This window comes from Geotrypetes seraphini, chromosome 7, assembly GCF_902459505.1.
Source record: "Geotrypetes seraphini chromosome 7, aGeoSer1.1, whole genome shotgun sequence".
NCBI lineage: Eukaryota > Metazoa > Chordata > Amphibia > Gymnophiona > Dermophiidae > Geotrypetes > Geotrypetes seraphini.
In genome coordinates this window covers 86,199,212-86,221,992 of record NC_047090.1, presented here as the reverse complement: position 1 = coordinate 86,221,992, position 22,781 = coordinate 86,199,212, and the positions used below count along the sequence as shown (strand labels likewise).

At 43.6% G+C, this 22,781-nt stretch overlaps 1 protein-coding gene across 9 annotated transcripts in view; it reads right to left on the bottom strand.

Moving 5' to 3' along the window:
• RALGAPA1 (Ral GTPase activating protein catalytic subunit alpha 1) overlaps positions 1–22,781 on the bottom strand; it is a 678,446-nt gene that overhangs the window by 543,614 nt on the left and 112,051 nt on the right. For all 9 annotated transcript variants that reach the window (XM_033952521.1, XM_033952520.1, XM_033952524.1 and 6 more), the window contains 2 exons: positions 15,361–15,490; positions 1,055–1,292 (listed from right to left, as the gene is read on the bottom strand). In XM_033952521.1, the coding sequence (XP_033808412.1) occupies positions 1,055–1,292; positions 15,361–15,490 (368 nt within the window). The remainder of the gene's footprint in view (positions 1–1,054; positions 1,293–15,360; positions 15,491–22,781) is intronic.

Genomic DNA, 22,781 nt, shown 5'->3' with positions numbered 1-22,781 from the left:
GTCATTACAAAACAGTGAAAGGCTGCAACCTCCTTTCAACAGAAGAGAGGCAAAGATAAAAAGTCTATGAAAGTCGAATTGGGTGACAGTGGGTGATAAAGGAGAAGAAAGTAGATAGGCTGAATAATATTAAAATGGAGGAGAACTTCAGGAAATGGCTAAAGGTCACAGGAGAGGTCCGACACCGAGAGGGGGCCAATCGGGCAAGGCCAACTCCCTATTTGTTCATACAACACAGGGCCAAATAAACTGAATAAGTAGCTGGGAGACATTGTGAAACCATGTCACTGTAAGAAAAAAGAGAGAATCCAGATTCGAGGCAACAAGCTCTATGATAGTTGCCATCTTAGAATGCTCAAGAAAAAGTGACAAGGACTGGTGTGCCAGAGATGAGTCAGGTTGGCATGAAGCTGAGGAGTGGTGGATCAAAGATGGGAAGGGAGTGGAAAAAGACAGGAGAATTAACATACGGGGATGAGGAGACTGGGGCACTGGAACAGGTCAGTTATCCCAGAGGACCGGGACTGAAAACATGATAAGGTGGAACAGGAAGATCAGAGTGCTTCAGCACAAAGGAAACAGAATGAAAGTTGTCGACCCAAAAAGCTCGCACAAAGAGCACTACCTGCTACTTGTGCATGCTCCTTCAACATATGCCCGTGGATGCCAATACCAAGACTTAAAATATTCATGGGAGGGTGACATTACCTTTGATGCTACCTTGCAGGTGAAGCCACACAGACATGGAAACAGCGAGCTATTAGTGCGGTGATCAGTGAAACCAGCCCTTGCGGGCAGGATCAGAGACATACGAGAATAGTGAGCTATCAAGCAGATAATCAAAGAAGCCAGAAATATCAGCAAGGGACAGCAGTCAAAGCACAACAGGTTCTGAGTCGTATAGTAGTTACATAGATAATGCTTGCCTACTTATGATTTTAACAAGAAACTAGCAGGTGGTTTAAAGGCAACCAAAACCAAATCTACCTTGTTTAACTGGAGATTCTAATCAACTAACCAACCACTAATGTTTAATTTATTTAAAGATCTTTACCTTTGCCTTTGTGCTTCTTCTGCTTCTGCTCACTTAACTTATCCAGAGGCAACTCATTCAGATCCAGATGATAGACATTTTTAGCAAGCACTTTGGTCAATGTCTCCATGGTGCGAGCCCACTCTGTGGCCTGCTCTTCCCAATATGTCAATGATGACATAACAGACAGCAAGTCATCCCAAAGTTCCCGAGACACGTTCACATGTAAACTTGATTTGATCCAGGCTACTATAAGAGTCTAAAAGAAACAAATAACGTGAAACAAAGTTGTCTTAACAATGAAGCAGAAATATTAAAATTAAAGAAAATTTCTCATGATTCTACAGTGTTGAAGTAGAGACAATTTATTGCCATATTATCAGGTTGAACAAGGATAAAACATTTCATTAATAAGCAGAAGTGGTCAGTTAAATTCCAGATTTGTTATACTTATGAGCTTTATTGCTTTGCTTTTTGCATTTGCAAGTCTTTGAGGACTGTAACTTGTGGTTAGCTAAAATATGTCTTTCAAGATTGAAATTGAATAAGTTCTAATTTGTATCCAGGACTATATTTATTTGTGTACTTGCTGGGGTGTTTTTTGTTTTTTTTTAATATTGATTTGTGTTTTCCGCACTCTCTATTCATAACTACTTCCAGTGATGCCACCATATATCTTTATAACCTCTGTCTTGTGGTGTGGGTTTTCAACAGTCTCCATACTCTAAATTAGTGTCTCTCAAATTGTATGCCACGACACAGTGGTGTGTCCCAAGAGAGATTCCGCGTGTGCTAGAATTTTACTTTATTTTTTAAAAATTCCCTTCATAAGTATACACTAGAATAGATGACATATATGTTGCTTATACAAGAGTCTGTCAATGTTATGAGTGTCTGTGTGCGTAAGGATACAACCGCTCAGACAGGCATCATTCTTTGATGTGATTGGTCCTTGAAAACAGCAAAAATTTTATTTTTTATGCAGAAATTATCATAACTTGAGCAACAATATAATCAAGGCTTTGTTACCATTTGGATCATCTTATCTTTGCGAACTTGAATTTTCAGCTCTGATAGAAATTAAATTTAAAAAAAAAGAGAGAACTGCAGTTGATGGATGATGAAATGCATGTTTGCTTATCAACTATCAAGCAATGTTTTGAGCTAATTTGCATTCAAAAATAAGCACATCCACCGCATTGCTTAGCAATTCTATCAACTTTAGTTTCACCGTTGTTACAATTATCCATGCATAGCTTACAGAACTTTAAATAACTCTCATATTTAATTTATAATTGAAATTAGAAAATTGCAAAACCAACAAAAATGTGCCGGGGAAAAAAAATTTGTTCTGTTTAGTGAGCTATGAAAAACATTTGCTCCGTTTAGTGTGCCAGAGCTTAAAAATGTTTGAGAGACACTGATCTAAATTCAACCAATGGCTCTTGTCAGCTTTTGGCTTTATTCATTACCCAGTCCAAGGTTTCTAGATGTACAACTACCACATCTATAGTTTCTTTACTCTCCTGCTCTGACTTTAACCATACTATCCAGTCATCTAGATAAGGATGGAGTAGTCCTTCTTTAGGAATGCTGCTACCACAACCATTGCTTTAGTAAAGATTTATCATTGCTCTCACATAAGGAGTCCTAAGCAAGAAGTCTCAAGAGAAACTCTTCTAAGGCTCCCAAGGAGAAGGAGGAACAAAATAATATGGCCAATTCCCAAAAAATACCACCCATAAGGCCCTGGGATCTCCACCTCAAAAGTAGAAGAATGAAGAGGGACTCTGCTGCTGGAGTCTACTAATTTCTTTCTTGCTGCATCAGTCTAGATGTCGCCTCAATTTGAAACAGAATAGTGATCTGTCTCCCTGCTGTACCTGCATATTCAAGGAAATCAAGCATCTTTGATTATTTCTATCTGCAGGGGATGTTGGCATAACCCTACAGTATGGTCTGAAGAAGAAAATCTGTGTTAGATGTTTCATTTGATGCTGTAAAGCTGACTCCATTAATGCCCATTAGGTGTGCCCAACTATATTTCATATAACTGATAGTAAATTGAGAAAACTGCTGTTGTGTATTAGTGGATTCTTTTGGAATCCACTCTGCAATGTCAGATAGATCACCTGACTGATTTTCTTCTTTCTTTTTTTATTTATCATTTCAACAAAATTTTACAAGAAGCACTTCTTGTTAATGCAACACAGCATTAAAATTTTATCCAAGTATAACCTTTTCTTCATTACACCACAAAAAGTTGGGGAGAAAGCACCAAAAATAAAGAGAAGTAAATTAAAAGAATATTGTTTAAAGAAAGGCTATAACACTGTTAAATCTATCCCTTATTCCATTCTTCTGTTATGTCAAGGCGATTTTCTTCAATTCCAGAAAGGTTTTTAATTGCTCCAAGACAAAGAAAATGTATTTAAAGAAAAGGACTCACTAAACAGAGCAAATTTGACAATACATTTACATGGGTATGCCAATAAAAACATGACATCCAATGCCCTTGTCTCTGTCACATAGAAAGAAATTGTCTCCTCGTTTCTTATGTAGATCTTGTTATGTCCAAATAGGCCCGTATTCTTTTACCATGAAATAATAATAATAATCTTTATTCTTGTATACCGCCCAACCGTGAGTTCCAGGCTGTTCACAATCAAGAAGGACTGTTCAATCAGTGAAACATACATGTAAACAGGGTTAGAGAAATAATCATGTTACAAACTTATCAAACAAGTAAGTTTTCAACAACTTTCTGAAGGCATAATATGATTGCATTTGTGGAATCAGAGAATTTAACCAGGAATTCATTTTTCCTAACTGCAAAGCAAAAGTCTTAGAAATCTCTTGTTAACGACAAGCTTTTACAGAAAGATACATAAACAAATAGTCATTTCGAGTATTTTTATTTGACTTATATAACTTAAATTGGGAGGATAGATATCCTGGAGCCAGACCAAAAAGAGCTTTAAAGCAGATGCAGCCAAATTTAAACAAAATTCTCGTTTCAAATGGCAACCAATGGAGTCACTGATAAAAAGGACTCACGTGGTCACATTTTTTTAACCCGAAGATCAAGCGCACTGCCGTATTTTGTATTACTCGAATACGACTTAAGATTTTCTTGTAAGATGCCAAGTAAATGATGTTGCAATAGTCAAGGGCAGATAGAATTAGAGATTGAACTACTAATCTGAAAGATACTAAGTAAAATATTTTTTAATAGTTCGAAGTTTCCAGAGAATCCCAAAACATTTTTTTTATCATTAGTTTAGTGTGGTTTTTTAAAGTTAAATAAAGATCTAATGTCACCCCCAAGATCTTAATTGAAGTGGCTATGTCAAAATTCTGACCTTTAATTTAAAGTTTTTTTATCTGTAATGCTATCGTTCAGACTGGCAAGAAAAAATTTAGTTTTTTCTGGATTAAGTTTAAGTTTAAATTTGAACATCCAGTGTTCTAGCTGTGCCAGGAGAAAAGCAATCTGATCTCTTATATCCTCGGAAAAAGCTGACATTGGCAAAAATATAGCAATATCATCAGCATAGATGTAGAATTTGACTTTCAAGTCTTGCAAATCCCTGTGGCACAGAATTTCAAAAATATTGTTTCATAAAGGCATTTAAGTCCTGTTCAAACACAAAAGAAGCCAACAGGGTAGTTCTAACCGAAGAGTCTGTGATAGATTCTTCTAAGATAGCTGAAATGTTCAAATTGAGCATTATTCTCTTCCATTACACCCTGGTTTTGTTTAGAAGGTATAAATTCAGTGGAATATTTGAGTATCTCTATCAAATAGCTTTTAAACATATCAAGAGGAGGAATTCCAGGGGTTTGGGGAAAAATTCAAGATCTGCACTTTTATCCCCTGTTTTATGAAGCCGCACAGCAACAGCCCCGAAGCCCTTTAAATTTCTATGGGCTTCGGGGCCGTTACCGCAGCGCAGCCACTAGCGCGGCTTTGTAAAACAGGCCCTTAGTCTTCGGTTGTAATTTTCTATATTCTCAACCTTTCTGTGTAAAATTGTATTATCTTTAATTGCAAGAGTTTTATAATTTTGAAGAGACTGAGTTATTAAATTTTTTGTCTCAATGTTACTTTGATCTAAAGACCTAGAAATTTCATCTATTTTCCCTCCAAGAGTAAGTACCTCTCCAGATTCTTCAATGTTACAGCATCCAATTTCTGTAAAATTTTCCTTGTCCTATTAGTTAACTCTTTTGTAAACCGAATCGAGCCCTATAGTTGGGATGACTCAGTATACAAGACTAAGGATTGGACAGAATTCGTTGATTAAGGGGTTGTTCAGGGATGGGTAAGTTTCAGTCAAGAGTAAACAACCCAGTTTTTCAGCTGTGAGCCAGTCCTTCACCAATGTTGCTTTTCCTTTGATAGAGCGAATATTGATGTATGCACAAGGGACTGGGATGGGTTCGTAATTCTATTTAGTTCTAAGATGCAGAATTTGTTTTAGGACCCGACAGGGAACTTCCTTGTTTCTCCGAAAATGCATCAGGGGTCTGTGTTCAACACAGTAACTGCAAGTACACAATTCACACATACAATGGCGCTGGGGATAACAGACACCAGCGGCAGCTGACAAAGAAAAAGCTACACAGGCCAATTAGATAAAGGCAGCCCATTCTATCCGTACATTCAAACCCGAAGGCTCCACTGTTTGTAAGTGGAATGTCTAACATTGTTCCTTCTGACGAAGGAGACATTGCCAGTCTCCTCTCCTGATTGGCTTAGGGCAGTGCTCCAGCACCCAACATCTCAAAGAAAAAAAGTCATGTTTAAACTGAATACAATGAGTGACCAACGGCTCATCCATACGTCTAGTGATCAAACATGAAAGTGCTCTAGTAGGCGGGTCTTCAAAACAGAGACGTTTGACCCACATACAGAAGACCACAAGGACATTGAATCACATAAATCACTCCCACAGTCAAGCATGTTGTGTTGCTCTTTAAAGTGAAAGATCGCAAGGTTTTAGGATGCACAAAACATTGAGTCTCCATCATAACTTGACACACAGTATATTTCCTGCACTTTCCATGCCCACCACTGCTCTCTGATACTTCATCTGGGCTCAACAGATCACATAGGTTACTATTTCTCCCAAATACAAATAAAAATCTAGTATCAGCAAAGCATGAATGAACCCTCAAAATGTTCAGATTAGATTGAACAATCTTTTGTATGTGTCTGGATTGATTAGTAAACTTAGAGACAAAAGTTATTACATCCTCGCCTACTTGGCACTCCGCCAGAAGAATATGCGACGATTGCAACTGGTACAAAATGCAGCGGTTAGACTACTTTGTGGACTGAAGAAGTTTGATCATGTAACATCTTCCTATCGACTTCTATACTGGCTGCCGATGGAGGCATGTGTGAAATTCAAGTTTGGTTGTTTTTGCTTCAAGGTACTTTATGGCGAAGCTCACACCCGAACTTTGTTTCTCCACTGGTTAGAGGTTGTAAATTTAAAAGTTATCACCAACATCTTTTCTCACATCAAGCAGCACTGTGGGGTAAAGACCTAGAACAATCACTCGTGCCTACTACCTATGGGGAATTCAGGAAACGCCTAAAAACACATCTGTTCCTGAAATACAATCTTAGTCCTCAACAAATGATCTCTAGAACTGTCAATCACCAAATCTATACTTTGTTGATTCCACTCAATCTGTAACATCTTTAATCATTGTAAACCGCATAGAACTTCACGGTCCTGCGGTATATAAAAAATTGTTATTATTATTATTATTATCCTCATGTTGTTTAGCTGCACAGTACTGTAACAACTGATCCCTCGGATTAAAGAAGGCTCGCTTAGCTGCTTTGTTAACCAGAGTCTTTGGGTATCCACGATCCTCAAACTTTCTCCTAAGCCCTTCAACCCTTGCCAGATATTCCTGATTAGTGCTGCATATACGATGGTATCGCAAAAACTGGGCATAGGGGATACTAGTCTTCATTGGGAATGGATGCATGCTATGAAAATTCAACGAGTTACAATCTGTATCTTTTGTAAAAAAAAAACAGTTGTCAAAATATGTCCATCCTCAATCCGTATAAGCACATCCAAAAATTGAATCTGAGCAGAATTATATGTGACTTCAAAGCTAAGAGCAGAATGGCAGTTATTAATATAGCTCTTGAAATCCTCCAACTCATCCAAAGACTCCGTCCAAACACACCACAGTATCTTCTGAGCATAAGAAGAGTAAATAAAGTCCACCTCAAATGTCACCATAACAGGTTGGCTACAGTAGGGGCGAAGGAAGCCCCCATTGTCACCCCTGAGCATTGCTGATAGAAACACTGTTCAAACAAATAGTTCTTTTCCATAGCAATGGCACTCAGACGTACTAAAAATTCAGTGAGAACCAGGTGACGACGAGTACGTTCTTCCAAAAACCTGTAAAGGACATAAAGAGCCTCAGACTGGGGAATGGAAGTATACAAAGAAGCCACATCGATCGTGATGAGAAACATAACTTGTGTCAATTGTCCCTCTAAAGAAGCCAGTCCATGCAAAAAATGTGTGGTATCCTTGAGAAGAGACCGTACATTCTCCAAGCAAGGTTGTAGATTGTAATCCACAAATTTACAAGATCTCTCCAAAAGGGAATCACAAGCAGACACAATAGGTCTGCCAGGAGGTTTAAGCAGATGCTTGTGTATTTTTGGGAGAAGGTAGAATGCTGGCACTTTAAAATGCCGAAAGGTTAGAAATTAAATTCATGCATTGTAAGAAAGCCTGTCTTCTTACCCTCTGATACTACATCTGCTACTAAACTATATACCCAATCAGAGGGATTATTATCCAAGGGCATATAATTATTCAAATTTTGGAGCTGGAGGCTGGGCTAATGTGTATGAGTTTAATTTTATTTAAATCATGAACACATTTGAACCTTATTGATATTACTACAACTTTTTATTACTTTAGTATTTATTCTAATGCGCGTGTCTATTCTATACAAAAGATTCTCTGGAAAATGGACTTGAAAAACTAAGATCTGTCTGGCTTCGTTTTGCAGTTTTATAAGCAATATTATGTTGATCTGGGAGGAAATGGGTATTCACTGTTAGTGCCTGCATTCTTGTGGGATATATTGTATGAGTGAAGGCAAGCATTTCCCCAGAGTGCTTTGCCAGATAGAAACATAGAAACATAGAAATTGACGGCAGAAAAGGGCCTCAGCCCATCAAGTCTGCCCACACCAATGACCCACTCCCTGACTTTTATTCCCCTAGAGATCCCACGTGAATATCCCATTTTCTCTTAAAATCTGATACGTTGTTGGCCTCAATCACCTGCTGAGGTAGCTCGTTCCAATGATCGACTACCCTTTCGGTGAAGAAGTACTTCCTGGTATCACCATGAAATTTCCCTCCCCTGACTTTCAGCGAGTGCCCTCTGGTGACCGAGGGCCCTGTAAGACAGAAGATATCTTCTTTCACCTCTATACGTCCCGTAATATACTTAAAGGTCTCAATCATGTCTCCCCTCTCTCTTCGTTCTTCCAGTGAGTACACCCGCAGTTTTTTTAGCCTTTCTTCGTACGTGAGTTCCCTGAGTCCCAAGACCATCCTGGTAGCTATTCGCTGAACCGACTCAATTCTCAACACATCTTTCCGGTAGTGCGGTCTCCAGAATTGAACACAATACTCCAGATGAGGTCTCACCATGGATCTGTACAGCGGCATTATGACTTCAGGTTTTCTGCTGACAAAACCCCTACGGATGCAGCCCATCATTTGTCTTGCCTTGGACGAAGCCTTCTCCACCTGATTAGCAGCCTTCATATCATCACTAATGATCACTCCTAAATCACGTTCTGCCGTGGTCTTGGACAAGGTTTCTCCTTTTAGTGTGTAAGTTCTGTGTGGACTTTTTTTACGTAGGTGCATCACTTTACATTTTTTAGCATTGAAGCTTAGCTGCCAAGTTGACGACCACTGTTCCAGCTGCCGTAGGTCCTGCGTCATAGTGTCAGGCACACTGCTTTTACCTACTATGTTGCATAGTTTGGCGTCGTCGGCAAACAGTGACGCTTTTCCTCTAAGCCCTTGGGTCATATTTCCTATGAATAAATTGAATAGAATCGGCCCCAAGACGGAGCCCTGTGATACTCACCTTTTATTTTTTAAGGCTTACTTCCATTTCATATTAATCTGTCTTTTCAACTGAGGATCTTAGGAATTTTCACCAGAGCATTTCAAACTGGATTTTTGTTGGCTTATTTTATACATTGTACCCATAATGAAGGCTGAGAAGTAAACCACTGACAGTTTTTGGTGTATTCTAGACCAGGGATCTCAAAGTCCCTCCTTGAGGGCCGCAATCCAATCGGGTTTTCAGGATTTCCCTAATGAATATGCATTGAAAGCAGTGCATGCACATAGATCTCATGCATATTGGGGAAATTCTGAAAACCCAACTGGAATGCAGCCCTCAAGGAGGGACTTTGAGACCCCTGTTCTAGACCTATCAGTTGCTGAGAACCAATTGACTGGTTAAATTAATATATACATATATATATTTTTTTTTTTTTTTTAAATTTACTTTCATAGATGCAATGTAGTAGATGAAATTAAATTTGGGAAATACAACCAAGCATTCAACCTAAAATCAACTAGAATGTGTAGTGTCATGTATCAAATTGTGTGGGAAAAGCTAGAACCGTATATATTTGAATATAAGCCGCGATTCTGGGACCAAAAAATGGCACAAAAATAAGAGTCTCGGCTTATTTTCAAGTCAGCACCTTCCCGCCCCCCTCCCAGACCTGTTGCAGACCTCCATTGGGCCTGCCGTAAGACCTGGTTGGCCAGTGATGGCCAGGAAAGGAGAAACCTCTCCCGCCTCCAGTTATAGTCAACTCGAAAAACTTTTACCCAGCCTTCCACCTCCCCCGCGCATACCTTTAAAATCCCCGGTAGTCCAGCAGTAGGCCGGGACAGGAGGGATCCAACCCGCCTCCTGTCCCAGCCAACTGTGCCTTTCCTTACCTCCCTCCCACCTCCTCCACGTACCTTTTACAATCCCAGGTTGTCCAGAAGTGAACCAGAGCAGGAGCGCTCCTGCCCCATGGAGAGCCGCTAATGACTGGCTGACGCAAGTTGGGAGGGAGGTAAAGGAAGGCACAGTTGGGCAGGGCAGGGAGGGGGGGCTGGTGCAGAGTCTGGCAGGGAGAGAGGGGGCCTGGGTGCAGAGCCTGGCAGGGAGAGAGGGGGCCTGGGTGCAGAGCCTGGCAGGGAGAGAGGGGGCCTGGGTGCAGAGCCTGGCAGGGTAGGTTGGAATGGAGGGGGGCAGGGGGCAGAGCCTGGCAGGGAGGGAGTGGGGCTGGGTACAGAGTTGGGCAGGGCAGGGTACTAGAATATAAATCCCCCGGTTTATATTCGAGTCAACCTTTTTCCTCCTTTTGGGGGGAAAAGGTTACCTCGGTTTATATTCGGGTCGGCTTATATTAGAGCTGGGGTGTCCAAAAGGTCAATCACGATCTACTACTGGATCGCGAAGCCCAGGATTTCTCTCTGCTTCCCCGATGCAGCAAAAGGCCAAGTGCGTGCAGCTTCCTCCCCCCCAGTCAATTCAGACGTCAGAATTGATGTTGGGGGGAGGCTTGTGCAGTCGCTGCACGCACCTGGTCTTTTGCTGCATTGGGGAAGCAGGGAGAAATCAACAGCGGAGTCAGGGGGGAGGAGGGAGAGAAAGACAGACAGAAAGAATAAGAAAGAAAGAAGACCTACGGAAGGAAGGGCGGAAAGAAAGAGAAGTCAGAATTGATGTCGCGGGGGGGTAGCATTTGCAGTCGGTCAACGCATTTGGCCTGTTGATGCGTCAAGGAAGCAGGGAGAAATCGATGGCGGAGGTACGGGGGAAGAGGGAGAGAAAGACAGTGAAAGAAAGGAAGGGCGGAAAGAAAGAAAGAAAGAAAGGAAGGGAGGAAAGTGAGAAAAAAAGGGCGGAAGAAAAAGAAAGAAAGAAATGAAGGGCGGAAGAAAGAAAGAGGGGCAAGAAGAGAGAAGAAAAAGTTTAAAGTTGGGGGAGAGAATGGAGTGTATTGGGGGCAGGTAGGGAGAGAGATGCTGTTTGGGGAATGGAATGAGATCTGGAGGACAGGAAGCATAAAGAATGGAAGAAATATTGGATGCCCAGTCAGAAGGATGTGCAACCAGAGACTCATGAAATCACCAGACAACAAAGGTAGGAAAAATTATTTTATTTTCAATTTAGTGATCAAAATGTGTCAGTTTTGAGAATTTATATCTGCTGTCTATATTTTGCACTATATTTGTCTATTTTTCTATAGTTCTTACTGAGGTGACATTGCACATTTTAAAGTCATCTGTCTTGACCTCTTTGAAAAAACCCCGAATATAAATGATAATTAACATTTTCTGTGCGTACAGTGTGCTTTGTGTTTTCTTAATTTTTATTGTTGGTAGATCATTTTGACTTGGTCATTTTAAAAGTAGCTCGCAAGCCAAAAAAGTGTGGGCATCCCTGTATTAAGAGTATATTTGGTAAATTTTTTAATATTTGTGAAAGTATGTTGTATAAGATGAAGAACTTTGGAATATTTTACATCTGAGTGGTGACAGATTGGATGAAGGAGTACGTTCACCATTGCTGGAGAGTTCAAAGGGTAACACAAGGATATGCCCATTTGATATGCATATGTTAACACATTCCATCTACAACTCGAGAACGACACAACGCTTCAAACTGCCTTTTCCATCTCCACGTCATTTATTTATTTAAAATTTCTTACTCGCAATATCCTATAGTTCTGTGCGAGTTACAATTAAAATTTCAACAATAAAACTAAGGCTTATTGTACTTATTGTCATATCCGGAGAAGATCACTCTTTGTCTACCTTCAAATTCCAAGACCCTAAGATTTGGAACTGCCTTCCAGCCTGTGTGCGACAGAACCCTTCTTACCTTCAATTCAAAAAATCACTAAATACATATCTATACTCACTGTAAACCAGAACTAACCTCAAAAGAACTATGATCCTTGATGTTTCTGACATGAATACCTATTAACCTTATTGTAAGCCTCAATGAATCCTTCCTGGTAATTGTGGGATATATGAAACTCTATAGTATGGCACTTCCATCAATGGACAGAAGCATTCCTCTGGTCCATGTACGAGTGCATACTTTTATCTACTCAAAAATGGGAGGGCAGAGATATCAAGGGAGAAATAATATGCACAGGACTAAATTTTGAAACCCCCTAGGGCAGTGTTCTTCAACCACCGGTCCGTGGACCAGTGTCAGTCCACAGAAATTTCCTGCCGGTCCACAGGGCCGGCACGTGCATCAGGCCCAAAACAGTGTTCTTTAACCGCTGGTCCACGGTGCGCTCAGTGCGGCATTATGTTCAAGCCGGCTCCCTCTTCCTCACTGATTAAGTAACATCAGAGGGAAGGCTTCCAGATGAGGTGTGGGACGTGAAAGTTGCCGCTGCCCGCAGCTTTGTGCACTGCATCAGTGAGGAAGAGGGAGCCGGCCTGAAGATAACACCAGGGGCGGCATAAAATGGCCAGGTGGAAGCAGGCCAGAAGGTAAGGCATAGCATAGAGGGAGGGAGACAACAAAGGTAGGGGGGGAATGATTTTATTTTTGAATTTAGTGATTGAATTACCGTATTTTCACGCAAATAACACGCACCCGTATAAAACGCGCACACGGATATAGCGCGCAGAAATCACGATGATTTGCACAAAAACTTTGATATACCGCGCTCACGGGTATACCGCGCATGCTGCCCGACGCTCCTTTCGCCCGCCCTGACTTTCCGTGCGCTGTCCCGACTCTCCGTTCACCCCCCTGACTTCCGTGCACTGTCCCCCCTTGAAGGTCTGTCCCCATCCTGAAAGCCTGATGCCCCCCCCCCGACGTCCGATATATCCCTCCCCCCCCCCGAAGGACCGCCGACTCCCCAACAATATCGGGCCAGGAGGGAGCCCAAATCCTCCTGGCCACGGCGACCCCCTAACCCCACCCCGCACTACATTACGGGCAGGAGGGATCCCAGGCCCTCCTGCCCTCGACGCAAACCCCCCTCCCCCCCAAGAACCTCCGACCGCCCCCCAGCCGACCCGCGATTCCCCTGGCGACCCCCACGACCCCCCCACCCCCCTTCCCCGTACCTTTGGTAGTTGGGCCAGAAGGGAGCCCAAACCCTCCTGGCCACGGCGACCCCCTAACCCCACCCCGCACTACATTACGGGCAGGAGGGATCCCAGGCCCTCCTGCCCTCGACGCAAACCCCCCTCCCCCCCAAGAACCTCCGACCGCCCCCCAGCCGACCCGCGATCCCCCTGGCGACCCCCACGACCCCCCACCCCCCTTCCCCGTACCTTTAGTAGTTGGCCGGACAGACGGGAGCCAAACCCGCCTGTCCGACAGGCAGCCAACGAAGGAATGAGGCCGGATTGGCCCATCCATCCTAAAGCTCCGCCTACTGGTGGGGCCTAAGGCGCGTGGGCCAATCAGAATAGGCCCTGGAGCCTTAGGTCCCACCTGGGGGCGCGGCCTGAGGCACATGGTCGGGTTGGGCCCATGTGCCTCAGGCCGCGCCCCCAGGTGGGACCTAAGGCTCCAGGGCCTATTCTGATTGGCCCACGCGCCTTAGGCCCCACCAGTAGGCGGAGCTTTAGGATGGATGGGCCAATCCGGCCTCATTCCTTCGTTGGCTGCCTGCCGGACAGGCGGGTTTGGCTCCCGTCTGTCCGGCCAACTACTAAAGGTACGGGGAAGGGGGGTGGGGGGGTCGTGGGGGTCGCCAGGGGGATCGCGGGTCGGCTGGGGGGCGGTCGGAGGTTCTTGGGGGGGAGGGGGGTTTGCGTCGAGGGCAGGAGGGCCTGGGATCCCTCCTGCCCGTAATGTAGTGCGGGGTGGGGTTAGGGGGTCGCCGTGGCCAGGAGGGTTTGGGCTCCCTTCTGGCCCAACTACCAAAGGTACGGGGAAGGGGGGTGGGGGGGTCGTGGGGGTCGCCAGGGGGATCGCGGGTCGGCTGGGAGGCGGTCGGAGGTTCTTGGGGGGGAGGGGGGTTTGCGTCGAGGGCAGGAGGGCCTGGGATCCCTCCTGCCCGTAATGTAGTGCGGGGTGGGGTTAGGGGGTCGCCGTGGCCAGGAGGGTTTGGGCTCCCTTCTGGCCCGATATTGTCGGGAAGTCGGCGGTCGTTCGGGGTGGGGGTGCGAGTGGTCCTGCCGGGGGGGGGGGGATGTATCGGACGTCGGGGAGTCGGCCGGGCAAGAGGGCTTGGGCTCCCTCTTGCTCCGATCGTGGATGCGGGTGTGGGTGGGAGCGCGTGCGAGCGGTCGTTCGGGGTGGGGGTGCGAGTGGTCCTGCCGGGGGGGGGGAAGTATCGGACGTCGGGGAGTCGGCCGGGCAAGAGGGCTTGGGCTCCCTCTTGCTCCGATCGTGGATGCGGGTGCGGATGGGAGCGCGTGCGAGCGGTCGTTCGGGGTGGGGGTTCGAGCGGTCCTGCTGGGGGGGTGAATCGGGCGTCAGGCGGGGTGGGAACTATGTTTTAAAACTTTGGTATACCGCGCTCACGCCTATAACGCGCGAGGGGTATGCGCGGTAGGTAAAAACGCGTATAACGCGCGCGTTATATGCGTGAAAATACGGTATGTCAATTTTGAGAATTGACATTTGCTGTCAGTGTGCTTTGTGTAGTTTAATTTTGTGGTTAACCATTATGTGTTGCTAATAAGATTATATTGTGTGTATCTACGAAAAATGAATGGAAAAAATTGTGTTACAATTAGTACTATTATTGGGGCGGGGTCTGGGGTGCAGATTGGGTAGAGATGGGTGGGGTCTGGACCATGACTTAACCCAGTGTTCTTCAACCGCCAGTCCACGGACCGATGCCGGTCCACAAAATAATTATTTTATTTCTACCAGTCCATAGGTGTAAAAAGGTTGAAGAACACTGCCCTACGATATATTCTGTAAGTATATCTACAATGACTTTAATGCAGGTACAAATGTAGATATATTATAAAAGACTTGTTCAAATACAGTCAGTTGCATTTTTAAAAAGAAACCCTAAGTAATATTTCTTTTTGAAACTGAGCTTTCAGTCCCATGTGTACAATGTATGGACCTGACTGCAACCTCCACAGACATGAAGAAAACCGCCTGCAGTATGTATTAAAATTCCTTTAACCCACTTACACTCAAACTTAATGTGCAAGCAGCAAGTTCTGCTCTGAGACAATGTACTATCTTCCTAACAAAAATTAAAGTCACATGAAATTTGTAGAGAATTGCCTGGAAGAGAGGTCCTGCAAGTCGTCCTGCTAAGAGTTGATTCTTTCTTCCTTGGTACTGGACAAGAATTTGAGGGTTTATCTTCAGCACAGACTCTGTGACTCGCAGCATCACAAGGAGCAGTTGTATCCTGTTAAGAGACCAGAATCAGAATTATCATGCTAAGCTTTTTTATGTTCTTCTTCAGTTCTTACTCAGCACCTCTGATTCTTAAAACCCACTGCACAATCAGTAACATTTTGATGTCCAGAAAATGCAAGATTTTCCTGTGAGGAATCAATTCTTCTGTGTAGAGGGGTATCAAGAGAGATGAGCAGAGGTGTAGTTGCCATTCAGCAAACCCAGAAAAATGTCCAGAACTGTCCAAGGTTGCACCTGCCTTCCCTCTCCATCCCTCTACTCTCACACCCAGCATCAGCCTAATTTCCCTCTCCCCACTGGTCCTTCATACAGCAATGCATTGCCAGCACAGACCACAGTGAAAGTGGCTTTCCTATGGCCAGTGGAGCTTTTCTTAAGTTGCATCACTGAGGCAGGACATACAGAGAAAAGGCTCTGCTGGCCATAAAGAGGCTGCTTTCACTGCAACCAGTGCCGGCAATGTGATGCAGCATTTAGAGGACCGGCAGGATGCTGGACTTGGAGCAAAGGAAAAGAGGAGAAGAGATATTAGACCTTATGTGAGGGGGGAAACAAAGGGAAGAGATTCAGACCAAAGGAAAGAGAGAGAGACACTGGACCAACAGAAGGAGAGACAAATACCAGACCAGGGAGGATATGAGGGGGGGAGGGTCAGGGGTGGCAGTGCAGGAGCAAGGGAAGAGAAGAGAGAATCTGGACATGGACACAGAAGAAATGCTGGCAATAGATGAAGTGTAAGGAAATGGACACAGGGGGCAGGGGGAGGAAGGACAGGGTCACAGAAATGTAAGATTAGGTTTATACCTTCGATAATCTTCTTTCTGTTAATCCCTGGAGGATTCCATACACTAGGTGCTCAATTTCAACCCGCAGTCCGGGTGTTGCAAAAAATCTACATATTTTCTGAACACATGCTGCACTCCCCCTAGTGTTAGAATCAGTTCAGTCCCAAAGCCAAGCATATACCTGCAAATCTAGGACAAGGGAGTACGGGGGGAGAATCCCCATCAACATAACTCACAAACTGGTTTGCTCTGCAAATATTAACAAGTAATAAGCAGGCACAAAGGCAACTCAGAAAAACATTGAGTACTAACCTGATGTGCAACAAGCACCCCAAGAAAGGCCTTCGGTAATGTGTACACTCATAGAAACTCACCACAGGGTCTGGTAACTGGCTGGAAAATCTTCAAGCCTGCAATGAGAGTAACCGAGGTAGAAAAGAGCATGCTATTCCAAACAACTGAGTGAATACAGAGAGGACAGGTAGTATGGAATCCTCCAGGGACTAACAGAAAGAAGATTATTGAACGTATAAACTAATCTGCCATTCTGTTACGTCCCTTCCGGATTCCAAACGCCAAGTGACGTACCAAAGCCACTGTAACTAGGGAGGGACAAAAGAGCCTACACACAAAACTGAGGTCCCAAAAAAAATGGCATCAGAACGTGCCACCACATCCATTCTGTAAAATCTGGTAAAAGTATGAAGAGAGGACAAAGTAGCCGCCCTGCAAGTTTTATCAGGATGAATCATGTGAGATATCGCACACGACACAGCCACACTTCTCATCAAGGTGCTGTAAGCGAAATCAGAAACTGCATACCATGGCCGATGCAAGTCACGGAAATGGCCCTTTGAATGCATCAAGCAATCGAGAACTTTGACACCAGCCTACCACGGCGAGGCACAGCAGTGAGAACAAAAAAGCAATCAGACTGCTCAGAATTCAATTCATCCTTTCCAAATAAAGGAGTAAGTGCCTCCGGACATCTAATTGCAGAAGATCTGATCTTCGCGCTCTGAACCTGTCGTATGAAATGCAGGCAATCTAACCTCCTGATTGACTTAGGAAAGCCGAGACCACAGTCGACAAGAAGGAAGATACAGCACAGAGGAAACATCCGCATTTGTAAGATGGAAAAGGTTTTCTGCACAAAAGAGCAGAAACTCCTAAATACACTGTGCTGAGACCATGATGACCAAAAAACCGTCATGAACGTCAGGTCCAGAAGAAATCTATCCTATAGTGGTTCAAAGAGAGCCTCAAGGCCCTGTAAAATGGTGTCAAAGAGTCCACGAATGGAAAGAAAGACGCAAGGGAGGACGCATACGACTTGACCCCCCTCATACATCTGGTCAGATCTGAAAGAACAGTAAACAAGCTAGCTCCTCTGTGCGCTCGAAAACACGCAAAAACTGCAACCTGAATGTTCAGGGAAGCCACTACCAGACTTCTGACTAAACCCTCCTGAAGAAAAACCAGGACTACCCAATTCCTAGCATTCCACTGTGAGAAAAGCCTACCAGGCTTTGGCAGAAGAAGCCAAACTAGAGGGTACTTCGAGAGCAAAAGAGTCGAGATAACTACCTCCAAATAACCGCTCATCATCAAGAGCCATGCCGTAAGACCAAATGCCAAGGGTTCTCCGGTCTCTGACGGAGAAAATATTGATGAAAAAGGAACTAGAGCTTCACATCCTGCTAAAGACATACGAGAACTGCATACCACGGGTGGCGAAGCCAATTTGGAACCACTAAAAGCACCAAGCCAGGATGTTCCACTGCCTGGCGGATGACCTGATCAACCAGAGGCCCGGGGGGAACATCATAAAGGAACCCATAAGCCACCAAGAGTCAAATCAAGGCAACCGCCCCTAGATTCCATGCTGTTTGCCGACCGAAAAGGAGCCCGGCCTTTGAGAATTCTGCCAAAGTCAACAAGACCAACTGGGGCTAATCCCAGCTCTAATAAGAGCAGATGGAACGGCTCCAGTGAGAGGAACATGATCCTGAGAGCAGGAACTGTCAGCCGACGCTGGCCCCAAGGGATGCCGAGAAAGACAGAAGAAGCTTTCTGTCTCAAGAGAGAGAGAGAGAGAGAGAGCACTAGAGCTCCCTCATGAAGTACATACGCCACTGTTGTGGAGTCAAAGAAAACTTGCACCACCCTGAAGCCCCCAGCATAAATTGCTGCTATCTGGCTCCGTCCAGGAGAATGACCTCTCTAAAGGGGGAAAATCATCAAAAGAGGAGAGACTCCCATCAAGGGAACATGGTCGTTCTGGCCTAGGGGATCACCTTCAAGGAGACTGCCCAAGACCCCAAAACCTGCCAATAAACCCGGGCCGAGAGAGCCGGACAATCCAAGAGAATTCTAATCTGTTGACAAAGGTTCTGTCTACTTGCCCTGAGAAAAAACACACAACTACGACTGGAGACAAAGGAGAAGCCCTAGAAAATACAGAGACTGAGAGAATGCCCCGCCTCTCTTCCTGAAATTGCCCACGCCTGCAACAGAGACACTAAAGTCCCCACCATGCCTTCGTACACCTAACGAAATGGAGCCCAGAGCACCCGCTGTCCCAGGAAGGGTGTACTTGGACCCCCTGTTGACAGAAAGCAGCTTCAACTACAATCACTTTGACGAAAGTGCAGGAGCAGTCGCAAGGCCAATGGGCAGAGCTGTGAACTGGAAATGCTGTAGCAGAATATGGAAACGCAGAAATCTGCGATGCTCTGGGCAGAATGAAATAAGGCGGTAAACCTCTGGGAGATCCAAGGACACTAGAAACTCCCCTGGAGACAGCAGCTAGCACAGTGTACTCTATTGACCATTCAGAAAAGGGGAATTCGCAAGAAGGAGGTGACTGACTGTAGAACCAGAAAATGTCTTCAAATCTCCGAGCCCTTCTGGCATGAGGAAGTATAAGGAGCATAACATAACATAAAAGCCTTCTTCTATACTGCATAACAGTAAAGATCCATGCGGTTTACAAAAGTAAGGAGACATTCAAGATGGATACAGTCAAATACCTAAAAATTTGGTGAACAAATAGGCTTAAGTGTTTCCTGAAATGTTGTTATGACCCAGCATTAGAGATCTGGGAATTTAAATCTTTATCCCAAGAAGTTGCTTAATAGGCTAAAAGATGTTGGTGGTATTTCTTATATTTACATTCTTTGATAGAAGGGAATGAGAAGAATGTAACTAATCGTCCTGGATACTTTACATTAACAAAAGTAAAAGAATCTACTAAAAAGCTGGGAATAAGACCGAATAGTAATTTATAGCAGATGCAACCGAATTTAAACATCACCCGAGCCTCCACCGGCAGCCAATGCAACTCAAAAGGAATGCAAAAGGAGTAATGTGATCGTACTTTTTTAACCCAAAGATCAAGCATATGGCTGCATTCTGTATTATTCGTAGTCTCTGAAAAATTTTTTGAATACCAGCCAAGTAAACTATGTTACAATAATCTAATTGACTCAAAATCAGAGACTGAACTAACAATCTGAATGACAAAACGTCAAAACATGATCTTATGGTACGCAGTTTCCATAAGGTATGGAAACACTTGCACAGCAAAGTGTCTGATTCTTCACTGTTAAATTATAATCCAGAATAATACCTAAGATTTTAATAATAGGGAGAACTTGGTAAGTTAATGCATTCACTGTCAACGTTGTTTCAGTGGTGGTTTGGCATGGCGAAGCATAGAAAAATTTTGTCTTTTCTTGTTTGAGTTTTAGTTTAAATTCAGCCTCCACTGTTCAATTGTTGAAAGTACTTCAAATATTACATTCCTAATCTGAGGGAGTGAAGTTGGAACTGGGTTCAAGACAGTTATGTCATCGGCATAACTGAACAACTTAATCCCTAAGTAAGAGAGTTTAATTCCGAGGGTAGATAAGTAGACATTGAAAAGGAACTGAGATAAAGGGGAGCCCTGCAGGACACCACATTGATTACTCACTGTAGGAATAGTCATTATTAAAATGCACCTGATAGCTACGTGACAACAGAAAACCTCTGAACCAATTCAGAACTTTATCTTGGATGCCAATAGCATCCAGGCATTCCAACAATTTTTTATGATATACAAGGTTAAAGGCACTACTCAGGTCAAACTGCATTATCAGTGCACTCATGCCTTTACTCATGCCCTCACTGGGCACAAAGCTAACCCAGCTGGGGATAAAACTATTTAGTTATGCAGATGATTTTACGATTATCATCCCATTCACCAATTCTGTCTCCGAAACTATTCCCAAAGCTTCAGAAGCTATAAACATGATGGAACAATGGATGACAAACTTTAGGCTCAAACTTAATTCAGATAAAACGACTTTTTTCATTGCTTCACCATATCCACTTGACATTAAATCACCCCTCTGTATCAATAACCTTAGTTACCCTATCCAGCCCTCCATAAAGATACTAGGTGTAACTCTGGATCAATGCCTAACCATGAAAGACCAAGTAGATTCCTTAATCAGAAAGGGATTTTTCACTCTCTGGAAACTCAGATCCCTTAAAGCTTATTTTGTTACATCGGTTTTTAGAATCCTAGTCCAAACCCTCGTACTAAGCCTGCTTGACTACAGTAACATCGCATATTTGGCAATTTCCCAAAAAAATATGCGACGCCTACAACTGTTGCAGAATGCGGCAGTCAGACTAATCTTTGGACTAAAAAAATTTGACCACGCGACACCCTACTACCGGCAGCTACATTGGCTGCCGATGAAGGCACGCGTAAAGTTCAAATTTGCCTGTTTCTGCTTTAAAGCATTACACGGACTTGCCCCCAAATACATTACTGACCTTTTCTCCTTCTCAACCAACAGACACAAGAGAAGTTCACATTCCAACTTCGTTTCCCCCCCCAGTGAGAGGTTGCAAACTGAAAAAGCACCATGAATTCCTTCTCTCACACCAAGCAGCATCATGGGGTAAAGACCTAGAACAATTACTTTCGCCCTCTACTTATGAGGAATTTAGGAAACGTCTAAAAACACACCTGTTCCTAAAACATCTTGACAACTGATCCACTTATCTCTTTCCTCTCAATAGCGACCTACTGTCCTTTTGATCACTTTTCTCCTCAACAATGAATTTCCTGTCTAATTACTTCTCTTTCTTCTTCCCCTCTTGAAGTCAGTCAATTTGTACCTTTGCTTAATCTTTTGTAAACCGCATAGAACTTCACGGTATTGCGGTATATAAGCTGTTATTATTATTATTATTATTTACTTGAACAGATTGTGTAGACTGTCAAGAATAACTGTTTTAATACTATATAAAGGCCTGATACCAGTTTGAAGGTCGTGTAAGAGTGACTGACTATCAAGGTGATCAAGCAATTGAAAGTAGACCAAGCCTTCCATCAGCTTTACAAAGAATGGGATAAATGTGATTGGTCTATAATTAGTCATTGTTAATTTAGATTCTTTAGAATCTTTAGGTATTGGAGTATTCAATATGTGTCCCTTTGCAGATGGAACGATACCTTTTTTGAGCATATGAGGCATTCAGGAGGGAGGAAGGGACCACAAACTTTGTATTCTTGTTTTTTGGAGGATGGGCCGATCATGAGCCAGTCCATGTTACACTTGTGTGAATCTTACATCAAAATTCTTAAAACTAATGGGGAGCTCCTATTTCCCTCCCACATCCAGGGACCAGAGGAAGGAGGGAGTGAAAGGGAAAGAGATGCTGGGCCAAGGGAATGAAAAGGGAGACAAATATTGAACCCACAGCACGAAAGGGAAGGACAGGCAGTTGAGCCAAATGCTGGAAGCGGTGGGAGAAAGAGGGAAAGAAGCTAGATAGAGTTGGAGACACACATTAGTGTGGAAGAGGAAGGAGAGGGTAAATCTGGACACAGGAAGGTAACAGAAACAGAGGGGAAATTATGAGCATGGGGGCATAGGGACAGAGACATAAAGAGGAGATACATGGGAATGGTACATGGACACAGGAGGGGGCAATGCCGGACACAGGAGGGAGTATACAGATACTGAGGGGAGATATTAGAAATGGGGAAAATAGGAACACAGAAGGGAGATGGTTTGTGCGGATGGGATCAGATGGTTTGCTGGGGCTGGGTCAGGGACAATTTTTTTCCCTGTGTCATTCTCTATTTTGAATATCATCCGTACTGTTTTTAAGGAGTTAAAGTTGACACAAATGAAATCATATTCTCCTATTATACAAATAAGCTGTTTACAACAACTGATGAACAACTCTGTTTAATAAATCCAAAGCATTTCCACTTAAGCACAGCACTTTGATGTAGCAGCAAGGTATCTAACTGCGTATTCATTAATGCGTATTCATTAATAGAAAAATGAATGATTCCTTGACCTGCTGTCCCAAATTCTCAAATTTTGTTGCTTCTTAGATGCATTTCTATACCCTTCTTATCACTTTATATCTATGTTCCCTCTAAGCTGAGCATGTAAGCAATTGCTTATACATTCTAAGAGTGTC